Source organism: Cyprinodon variegatus, unplaced genomic scaffold (assembly GCF_000732505.1).
Source record: "Cyprinodon variegatus isolate N-32 unplaced genomic scaffold, C_variegatus-1.0 Scaffold480, whole genome shotgun sequence".
NCBI classification, from domain to species: domain Eukaryota; kingdom Metazoa; phylum Chordata; class Actinopteri; order Cyprinodontiformes; family Cyprinodontidae; genus Cyprinodon; species Cyprinodon variegatus.
The window spans coordinates 258,471-270,375 of NW_015150933.1; the positions used below are offsets into that span (position 1 = coordinate 258,471).

The following is an 11,905-nucleotide window of genomic DNA, read 5'->3' on the forward strand; positions in this document are numbered from 1 at the left end:
GGAAGTAGACCGGAAACTATACGTATACGTCACTCTTATCTCCGGTTTGGGAATCGTCCAATCAGCTTCGTCCGCGGCCGTCGTTCAAAACAGAAGAGGTATTTGGTTTGAATTTAACGGCGTCACCTCGGTGTTTTTTAGGTGAAGATATCGTGTGGGGAGACCATTATACGCACCCAAAAGGTATGAAGGCGAGTTCCTTGTAGATAACCTATTACACTACATGTTATATATCCAAATTAGCTTATGAAGTAAAGTAATTCTGTTTTAGCTAAAGATGTTAGCTCCTCATGTCGCTGCTAGCTAGCTAAGTCATTCGTAGCATGTTTGCAGGATAAGGGTGTTTATTTTATATCTTTCACAGCCCACCACGTTGCATATTTTAAATAGATCAAATCTTTTATATATTAATCTATGTGTTCTATCATCCCGAGTAACAGTTAAATAATTACACCGTTGTAATGTCTAATTGTCGTTGTAAACAGTAGTTTTTCCATCAGTTTGCAGAAAATCATTCTACTTTATTCCAGAGGTGCATCATATTTTAATAAATATTATTTACATACGCGTTAAACAAGTTTTTAAAATAATTATTAGCAGTGTTGTCCTACATGCTTAACAACTATTCAGCATTCTTCACATTGAGCTCCAGGCAGAAACTCTCAATAATTGGTTTCTGTTTCTAAGGCAGCCACAAGATAACTTCAAAGCAAACTAGATGTGCACTTTTTTATGTAAAACATGGTACCTATTTAGTTGTCATTATTGAGACCAAGTACAATGCCATGCAAAAGCAATAATTTACATCTAATAATAATACAATAAGTTGCATCTCAATATAACTGCAAATTATTATGGATTTTTAAGGGACAGAGTAACAAAATTAAGAGTTTCAACTGTCAAGAGGTATCAGTATTTTAATCATGTTTTTTTTTTAATTGCCAGTATTATTACGGTATTTCCTTTTTACTAGACGTACTTTAATTTAGGGCAAATACTATTAATTGTTACTAACTGATTACTTAAAAAATTGCCAGTCTTTTTGGTCTGTAAATATCAATCCAAAACTCCTCAAGTGGCATACTTTAACATTCAATTGCAGCTGATGCCACCAAGGATTGTAAACTTAGTCATAAATGTTAAAGGAATAGTACACCCAAAACATGATTAGCCTTCATTTTCTACTCACCCCCATGCTGAACAACACTCTGGAGTACTTTTTTGATATCTCAAATGCATCTGGAGATCTGGGAGGCTTCTTGCTGTCTGCTGACATTCAAATAATGGAGGTCTGTGGCGCCCGAGACAGAAAGGTCCATAAAAGTCCACAAAAAACGTGTCAATATTCCTCCATACAGCTCGTCCAATGTATTCCAATTCCAATGTTTTTAGAGCATAAACAGTAGTGTATAGGATTTCCTGAAAGCGCGCACCTGCGCGTTCACAATGCTACGGAAGCCGGCAGACTAAGCCAGATGAAAGTGCGCATTCAGCGTCTGCTCTGCCGATAATGCAAGCGTAGAAGAAGAAATGTCTGAGGACTTCAGTGTTGAGGAAGAGCATGAGTTCTTTGTCGAGCTGAATGCGCACTTTCATCTGGTGTGGTCTGCCGCGGTTTCCATAGACTCGTGAACGCGCTTTCAGGAAATCCTATACACTACTGTTTATGCTCTAAAAACATTCTAAATAACTTCATTTCGAGTAAATTCTGGATGCTACCCACTCAGGACACTTGGAATACATTGGACGAGCAGTATGGAGGAATATTGACACGTTTTTTGTGGACTTTTATGGACCTTTCTGCCTCGGGCGCTGGGCACCTCCATTATTTGAATGTCAGCAGACAGCAAGAAGCCTCCCAGATCTCCAGATGCATTTGAGATATCAAAAAAGTACTCCAGAGTGTTGTTCAGCATGGGGGTGAGTAGAAAATGAAGGCTAATCATGTTTTGGGTGTACTATTCCTTTAAGGATTGCGTTTATTATTTATTCTTTTAGCTCACACTACCACTGTTTTGCCAAAAATCTGTCTGATTTTAGAATTTTTGTTTAATAATCTAAGACAGGGAATGTGTGACAAAAGAATAAAGTGAATCTGTTTTCAGGGCACTGTATTAAACATACAGACTTGTTTGCATTAGCTTTGTTTTGATGCCTACACATAAAATAAATTTCTTGGGGATATATTAAAATATTTTGATTTTTAACCTTGTTTCTAAAAGTAAACTTTTGAAGCTTGTCATACTGTATTCTCCAGTTGCTTTATAAAGAAAAAATTGTATTTAAAAAAAAAAAAAAAAAGGATGCCATCCTGGTGTTTTAATTACAGGTTCTTATCCTAAGAATAATCAGTTGTTAATTTAGGAGCTTTCACATATAATTCAAGTCTAACCTAAGTTATACAGAACTACACTAAATTATATCATATTATTATTAAAATAACATAACAACACCGAAAGCCGGGAGCTATAACCAAAACTGAGGTTTGGATATAATATAATTGAATTAAAACTAAAGGAGATATTTGTTTTACCATGACAAAATGTTTTTTCAAGAGATCAAAAGAAAAAAAATTGTCACAAACAAAAGAGGATCTCTAATAATAGTATTGAAAACATTTTGGAGCAATCGGTACAATATGTGTGTGTGTATGCTTAGGCATCAAGACATTTAATCAACCATGGCGGAAGGAGGAGATATGGATTGGGAACTCAGCAAAGAGAACATCCAGCCACTAAGGCGAGGCAGGGCTATATCAGCCTTACATCAAGCCCTTAGCCAACAAGAAGAAGGATCGACTTCTGCAATCAACCAGCAGAAACAGTAGGAAGGATCTCTCTCCACATTTAGCATTCCAGGAGAAATTTTATTACAATAATTTATCACATCGTTATTATTGGGTTTTATTATTTTTCTGTTTCATCAGGATGTTTGAATCTGAACTACGAATGTATGATGGAGATGATCCACTTAGCGTTTGGGATAGGTAAGTCAATACATGAGCAACACCTTCCATAGAAGCTGGTCTGCATTCTTCAACTCTTTCTGCCATCATTGTTGTTTAACAGATATATTAAGTGGACAGAGCAAACTTTCACTCGGGGAGGAAAAGAGAGCAATCTTACAATGTTGTTGGAGCGGGCTGTGACCAAATTCACAGATGAAAAGATGTACCACGATGACCCTCGCTATGTTGAGCTCTGGATTAAATTTGTATGTACTTCTTTTAGATTGATTTTGAAAAATACATTTAGAGGAGGTAAAAAAAAAAAGACTAAATGTTTGTTTTATATTTCCAGGCAGCAAACTGCCAAGAACCCCTCGACATTTACAGCTATATGCAAGCCCAGGGGATAGGAGTGACACAGCCGTCGCTCTACATTGCTTGGTCTGAAGAGTACGAGAACCAGGGAAATTATCGAAAAGCTGACCTCATATACCAGGAGGCGTTTAAAAAATGCCCTGCGCCACATGATAGGCTCCATCAGTTCCACAAGTAAAGATCTGCTCAATCAAAGCTACGCTTCTCAGCTTCACTTTTAACTCTTTGAAACTGTTTTTAATAAATGTGTTTGCATGCACACTGGCAGAGCTCTGCAGGCTCGTGTGTCCCGACAGGCTTTTATGAAATTGGAAAATGACAGCAGCGATGAGGAGCCAAATGAACCTGAAAGAATTTCCCTTGCCGACCTCAGACATAGAGGGAAAAAGAAGGCTATTGCTCCCATCAACAGGACCGGGAAGGCAATTAAAGGTAAGTTCTTAATATGTAGTGAAGTTCTTAGCTGATATTACGTCTTATTATTGCATTCCTCATTAATGGTGGGTTCCTTGGTAGGTATTAGAGGAGGCTTGCAGACTGTCGGTGCCCCTGTCCTCGGCAACGTCTCAAACAGTCAGCTGGTTATTTTTAATGAAAACAAAGCAGAAGCTGGTGGTCCATCAGAACCTTCTCTGGAATCTTGGGTGGCTCCCCCAACGTCAAGAGCAAAAGAAAATGAACAAAAGCCTGAAAAATGGTGTGATGTGAAGGTATGATAGAAATTTTCTTTTTGTCATGTAATTGGAAAATTGCTGTTTACTAAAGATCATATTTAACTTTTGCTTTTATAAATGTCAAAGGTGCTTCAGAAAACTAAATTTGGACATGCAGTCATGCCTCCACCACCCCCAAAACCCACCTTCCAACCATTTGTCGAAGAGTCTGATGAGCCTCCAACAATGTGAGTTTTCAAAATAAACTTTCTAAAAGATATTCGGGTTTTCAGCATCTGGATCAAAGTAAAACATTTTATATTTAATTAAGAGACCAAGGTTGCAGAGTCTGGAAGCATATATCCCATGCTGCTTGAGGTCTAGTGCTTTCCAGAATTCCCATTTGGTGAAGAATTCTGAAGCCATCATATACTCTGATGTTGGTCCACTGTGTTTTATCAAATGCTAGGCTAAGTTAGCAAAACCTTTTCCTTAGATTTACTTTTATGTTCTCAAAAATATGTAAATTAATCTTCAAAAGAAATTAATGTCTTCTCAAGTCTTGTAAAAGCATTTAAAGGTGTCATTAGGGCTGTACTATGTGACTGAAAAAAGTATAAATATTTAATCCTTCCCAGCACTCGGTGTAATATTTAATGTAAATTCAGGAGTCTGATGACCGGGTGGGTACATTTAATTTTTATTTAATTAATTATTAAAATAATAATTAACTAATGTAGTAAATAAATAATTAAAAGGATAGAGACTCTAAAACAAGACATTTGACTTTAGAACAACCCATACAGAGCAGTAATTAAACCAGAATTGCATAAAAAATGTATATATATTGCATTCTGTTAAAGACATTGCAGATTTTTACTATACTATTTAAATCCTTTCTAAAACTGAGTATAATTATTTGTTTAAATAGATTTTTGCATTCATTTCTTTATATTACTCGTGAAGTGATCTTGATCAGAATGTAGAGCTGCCAGTAATGACTAATTTTCTATCGACCAATATTTCCACTAATTTTTCAATTAGTCGACTAATTTCAATAAAAATCCCCCCTGTTGGGAATTTGCTGAGTAGCCAAGTACAAAAAAAATATGATAAACCCTCTATCTCGTGTGGTGCTGTCGATGTAGCACAAACATTACTATAAATGCTGTGCATAGCAGTTTCCAATGTTGATTCTTTAAAGGTTTAAAAAAGAAGCAGGAAGAATGGATTGTTATGTAGAAGGAACAGAGCGAGTTCTGATCATTATTGCTGCACTAAAAAAATTTTTTATGAAATATGGTTAAAAAGTTTATAAATACCCAATTTAACTAGTAATGTTAAAACCTGCAGATGAAAAATATTCTATTGTATATTCTTGTACTTTTTTTTAATACAAACCTTAAAACCTCTTTATAATCACTTGCAGCCCTAACAGCAGCGGGAAATCTCCCACAGGCTGGCCGTATCAGAGAGCTGTTGGAGGTCTGGAACAAGAACTGCATATTTTAGTGGGTTCATAGTCCTGGTGAACTGACTGCATAGATGTTTGGAGGTGGACTTTCTCACTGAAATACTTTTTAGAAGTATTTTTTCAATTCATAAAGTAAATAAATACAAGATGCTCTCTAGCTTGAAGCTACTGAACATAGCAGGTAAACAACCAGAGTGCTGAGCATCCAGAGCGTCGAAGCGTCAAAGCAACTTGATCACAGTTTGATCCAGCATCCACAATTCTATGATGTGAACTGTAATGCTGAACTCTAACATTCTATCAACACTTGCTCAAACGTGTATTCCCATATTATGAATACTTTTGGTCTTTGAGCAGATGCCTCCGTCCTCGATTCAGACTCACCTACTGCCATTTTGGTAATATGCTCAAAGCCGGAAACTACAGTAACAGAAGCTCGTGACAGGGTAGGAAAGCAAATGGACGATAAAAATGCTGACAAAAAACTAGTCATAGATGGAAAAATATCCGTTATCTGGTCACTCTTTCAGTGAAACAATAAATTACTGAAATAACCAGTTACTGCACCCCTTTATAATTCTTTATTTGTTCATTTATATCCATTATTTGAACAGCTTAGTAGTTTTACAGTTATGTTTTTATTTTCTTACCCTTCCTTCAGGACACCATGTAAGATCAACCCGGCGGTGAACTCTGTTCTTTCGGTGCGGAGGCCACACAAGGAAGAAACCCCTCTGAAAAGACTGCAAGAGCAGCAACAGCTGCATAAAGAGGCTAAAGCAGGAAAACTGCATGAGCAGAGCATGTACTGTAAAGAGCTGCTGCTCAGCGGCGCCACTGAATTCTGCTTTGAGGAGCTGCGGGCCGAACACTTCTTCAAGAAGAAGACGCAAGGGCTGCAGGAAACCAAAGTGGAGGGCTGTCAAGCTGCCGCCACTGTGGCTGCAAACTGATACGTGCGCCATAAAGGTTTTGTCATATTTTGTGCAAGGTTTTATCTTGTCATGGTTTGATGCTTTTAGAAAAGTTATTTTCTAAAAACTGTAAAGTGTAGAACACCACACTGTGGAAGTGCAGAGTTTTTAAAAAGTACACAATGTAGAGCACACAACTAAATGAAAACAGGAGAAATTGAATCTTTTTCAGGGTTTTATTTACAGCTATTCATCTAACTCGGTGTTCCACCTGTCTGTTTCTCTCTTGCTCTTCTGTTATGTAAACATTTTTTCTGTTCTTTAGAACAGGGAATTTTATTAATGCATCTCCTTGTTTTTTTGTTTTCCATGTATTTCAGTATTTAAGGTTTTATTCCCTGTTCCATAACACTCAATGTAAGATTCAGTGAAGCGACATGGCTGGTTTTTACTTCCCTTGTTTATGTCACTGATCTCCAATAAAGTTGTCAAAACATCTTTTTGAGCTCTATTTTGCTTTTAGAACGACAGAAGAGGGTGGATGCATAGGAAACTATTGGTTGGGCTCCTGCTGATGGTTGGTTTGTGTTACTAAAATGGTCGAGACATCTGTAGTTTCAAACAAACCTTTCTGTTGGCATCAAGTAAAATTAAAATAAAACCAGTAGAAATTTTGATCAAAAATACTGCTCTGTAAATGTAGGCCAAAAGGTTTTCATAAGTATGCAGATTAAGCTTTTTATACTATGTTGAAAATCAACCTTTAAATTGATTAAATTTAATGTAAATGACTCTTTCAATGCAGTCCTGGCCAAGAGGCAGCAGTTACACATTAAAGAGAGATATATTTACATTACACCAAAATGAAAGGGTGTATATAAAGCAAAACAATTGCAGAAAACTGAGCCATCTCAAATTCTCTCAAAAGCATTTAAGGATAAAAAAAATCAGTTAAATTCCAGTCTTTCTGTAGAACTTTTCATGCGTGAAGAGCTGCACAGATGAAGGCTGTCCTCCGTAGCTTTGTATGCAAAAGAAACAGTGAGCAACAGCTGATTAATAAATCTCAGGGCGCAAGACACTATCCTTCTCTGCGTAAGTAATGTGCAAAACTAAGAGGGTAGTAATCCAAGAAGGGCCTTCATGTCATCCCAAATGTATGTCATTTGCTCACACTTATAATATAGATATATATTTTTGCGAGACATCCAGTCCTACTAAGGTAAATGAAACAAACATTTGTTGACAGAAAGCTTGATTTAGTTTTTAAAAGATAGTATCTCATTGCAAATGCACTGCTTAGATAAAAATACCTCCTGTATTTAAATTGGTACATAATTTAATTGAGGGTAGCACTGTGATTTGTTGTCTTTCTTTTTAAAAAGCTGCATCCTGTTCAGGCTACTGATTCTGTGCTACTGGGGCAGCAATCAAATCAGTTTTTTAACAAACAAAGTAAAATTTAAAACATTCAGAACTCCAAAAATTCTGCTGCTTTCTGTTTTAAATTCTATGGGTCTCTTTGTGCACACCGGTCTTTATCATGTTTCATAGTTTTCACAATAACATCCTTCTAGAGCAGTGATTCCTAAACAGGGGTACGCAGACCCATAGTGGTCTGTGAGTGCATTACAAGGGATACATGAAAATATTTTATTTTTAAGGTAGCAAAATAGGGCTGGGATCGGTTTAGCTTTGTGAAAAAAAAATAAACAAGCTTTTATTAACCAAAAAAAAAAGTTTTTCTTATATGTATGAGTTCATCTGCTGTGTCACACAGCAAAACCAAGCAGAAGAACAGTCTGGATGCAGAGAACAGCCTGGGATCTGCTGGTTTTCACATTGAGTTATCAGAGCTCATCAAAGCAGCTCAAGTGTTAATGAAAACAAAGTAAAAATGATCAAGTCAGTCTGACTATAATTTTTGTTCTGTAATTATTCTTCAAATTTAAATATTATAAGGGAGCTCCAATTTAATAAATACAGGGTTAAAATATGATTTTATTTTGATTCCTTACCAACTTTCAGTCCACATATTTATGTTGTTTTTTTTGTTTTTTTTGAGACGAAAAGCAATAAATGCCTAATAATTAAGAGCTCAAATTAAAAGATTAAGTAAAATATTTTTTTTATTTTATAATTAGCTGTTTTACGTTCCACTTTTGGACAATCATCAATACTTTTGAATGAGAGATGTACACATGGTAAGAAAGATGCCCAAATGTTTCCCAACCTTTTTTAACTTGTGTAGTCAAAAAAGGTTGGAAAATACTGTTGTACAAGTTCCTATAAATCTGTTTCCAAATTACCTATTTTTTGTGTTGTGCAATGCTCGGTTTCCAGGAATACGTTGAATTGCTTTGCCTTCGCTTGCGTCGCTTAACATACGTCACGCACTCCGTTGCTCTTATTGGTTGTAGATATATCCAATTGAGTGCAGAGGCATTTTTTTTCCTGGTTCGTTCAAAACACGCCCCATAATCACAGCTCTATGGAACAGTATCAGACTCATATTCTGACTAGAACTGAGTACGACTACGTCAGGCTAACAGACTGCTGCTCTGGGTCCCTGAGCAAGACCCTAACCCCTGATTGCTCCCTGGGGGCTGCACAATGGCAGCCCATGCTCCCCAGGGGAATGGGTTTAATGCAGCGGTAAATTTCTCCAATGTGAGATCAATAAAGTTCAATCAACTTTATCTCAGCTGTTGTGTTGAAAACTCTCATTGACTCATACTAGAGATGCCTAATAGTCTGTTTTAGCAAAGCCAAGAGCTTATTATGAAATTAGGCATGCAAATAAAATTCAGTTCAAGCTTGATTAATTTCAACTTTGTAGCCGGAAGAGAAATTATTCAAGCCTGTGATCATGGAGTTATGTGTATAGTTTGCCCCCCCAAAAAAAATTCATATAAGGATTTAATTAAACATGCAGAACACTCTGGCACACATACAATTTTAGAGGTTTATTAATCATCCAAATTTATTCTCTCATTTTGTCAAAACCATAAACTTCAGTGTATTCTATTGATTTTTTATACACCCGCAGGGTGTTATTATCAAGTTAAAGGTAAAAGACACAGTTTTAAAAAGTGGGGTTATGGAAGCATTTTAATTTCCCCTTAATTAATGAAGTTTAGATTTACAATTTCAGCTGTTCTTTAAAGGCCTCAGAGGTTTGTCAGAGAATATTAATAACAAACAGCATCATGGAAACCATGGGCAGACAATTCAGTGATAAACTGTGGCAGACATGGATATTCAAATAAGCCGACTGGAGGCCAGGGGTGGAGAGCACATTAGTTTGAGAAGTAGCCAAGAGGCACATAGTAAATCCAACAGAGAACAAACATTCCAGAAGGTGCTCTGGTTATATGCCACCACTTCCTATTTCTTAACTTGCTGGCTCTATGTATATTCATTATTTGTTTATTCTGTTGTGTTAGAGGCAAAATCCTATCTGTAAAATAAATACCAATAAATTTTGCTATTTACTTGTTTTTGGTAGATAAAAATGACAAAGGAGCCAGAGAACAGATAAAGGGAATATAAATAAAGGTAAATACCCTGCAAGAAAATACTATTAGGGGCAGAAAATGAATTGAAACTAGGGAAAAGTTTTATCTTCTAGCAGTTGCACATAATTACAAAGGAAGGTTCAGTTGCCAGAAGGTAAAACTTTGCCCTAGTCTGTGAACCAGTTAAAACCTTGCAAAAAAAATCATCAATATTTTTACTTTATTTTGTGCTAGGACATGAAATGTTATTAAAATACACTGAAATCTGTGATTTTAACAGAGAAAAATATAAAAAGGTTTATTAAGACTCCATTTGTATTAGGAACAGATTTCCTCAGTCATTTCTCACTTTTAACATAGTTTAATTAATTTTAAGGGTTTCACAACTAAAACATGTCTGTGAGTACCGCAGGTCTGACTTACTATCTTTTGGACCTCAAAGTTCTTTGCACTCAACATGTGCATGTAGCAAGCATTCAGACTGCCATCAGACAGCTGAACCATAGAAAAAAAACTCTAAATTAAGTTGCAAACTCTACATCACACATAACGCCAAACCAAAATACTGCATGTTTGCACCATATATATTTGCCTTGAAATGCTCTGAACCTCCATATTAATGTGTTTTTGCACCCTGTTTTTTGATCACAGCTGCACCCTTATAAAATGAAAATGTTCATTTTGCTGCAAAGCTGCTGCTCATCCACTGTCTGAAAGCTGTGCAAAATGAAAAAATCATTTTGACAATACAATGACAATAAAAGTTGTCTAAGTCTTAAGTCAAAAGTCTTGAAAACGAAGTTGTCTTTTTGCTTTTCAATAATAAAAAACAAAGGGTTAACTTAAAAAAAATAATTTGTAACTAGACTTTTCTGAAAAGCTCAACTAAAATGCAGTGCAGGTTAAAAGACTGGGTTGCTCCAAGTTTCAGTGGTTACAAATGTCAGTTCAACATCCAATCAGAAATAAGCAATGCTATTTATAATCCATCACTGGTTAAATATTTACTCTGCTGCAACACAAAAACCATATAAGCATAATACTCATATATGAGTCATTTTACAATACTAAATACCTGAAATAATGATACAAAAAATGGCTTCAACAATGTCCTAACAACTAGTATGTTAGGCTTTTAAGTAAACATTAAATAAAAGAAAAAAACAATTTTCATGTTGTTTACTTTTTATTTGCAGATTATAAGTACATGTTTTGCAAAATATTTGATATCTGTGGCAAGAAATTGTATTTGCTGATAAGCAGTAGATCTACAGACTGAGCTCTGATTGGCCACTTTGTAAGCCTTCCACATTTCTCCTAAACAATACAGTAAATTCAGATGCAAATACTGAAAGTAGCATTGATGGGGCAGCTTTTCAGCTTTCATTTAAATAAGAATTAAGTTTAAGATTAGCATTGTGGTTGTGAGCTGTGTTTCCTACCGTTGATGGAAGTTTAGTCACTCTTTGCAGGAGGTTTCCAAGTTAATACATTAAACTCCTCAATTAGTCATTTTAATGACAAAGTGAACTAAATAAAATGACAAAACTTCAATACAACCACTAGTACGTAATGAATAGTTATCACAGTCATAGTTCTGCAGCCATGGAGCAGTTTTGTTAGTTCTGAAAACTGGTTTTTAGTGCTGGTTACTTTTATAAAGAAGCAGAAATTTCAAGACAATCTGCAGGGTTTGCCAAAGGCATCAATTTTCCAATTTTATTTTAAGTAATATACATATTTTTGTAAAAAATCTGAGGAACATATACATTTGTTAAGACTTCTGAAGTCAGTACTTTACCTTACTTTGAAATTTGAGGTCCTTGCTAATCCTAGAGAATATAATTTTTCCTGATTTTTATTCAGTAAATTTTTCAAGTTAAATCAATCTGAACTGCAAAAAACTGTAATAATGAAATCCCTGCCAGACTGTCTCAGTTAGATTGTAGAATGTGACTAGGCCGTTCTAACACACATATATCTTACATCTAAAACATTTCTGCGTTGCCCTGGCTGTATGTTTC

The 11,905-nt window shown here is 35.7% G+C and overlaps 1 protein-coding gene across 2 annotated transcripts; it reads left to right on the forward strand.

The window, feature by feature from the left end:
* Positions 1-50: 50 nt before the first annotated feature.
* Positions 51-6,861, forward strand: bub1b (BUB1B, mitotic checkpoint serine/threonine kinase). 2 transcript variants are annotated; one of them, XM_015389907.1, is made up of 9 exons: positions 51-183; positions 2,659-2,823; positions 2,927-2,986; positions 3,069-3,213; positions 3,300-3,496; positions 3,591-3,754; positions 3,839-4,032; positions 4,123-4,223; positions 6,111-6,861. In XM_015389907.1, the coding sequence occupies exons 2-9, from the start codon at positions 2,681-2,683 to the stop codon at positions 6,400-6,402; spliced, it is 1,296 nt and encodes a 431-aa protein (XP_015245393.1). In that variant the 5' UTR covers positions 51-183; positions 2,659-2,680; the 3' UTR covers positions 6,403-6,861. The 2 variants fall into 2 exon arrangements, with proteins under 2 accessions (XP_015245393.1, XP_015245394.1); XM_015389908.1 differs by having other exon boundaries at positions 97-191.
* The last annotated feature ends 5,044 nt before the right edge of the window (positions 6,862-11,905 follow it).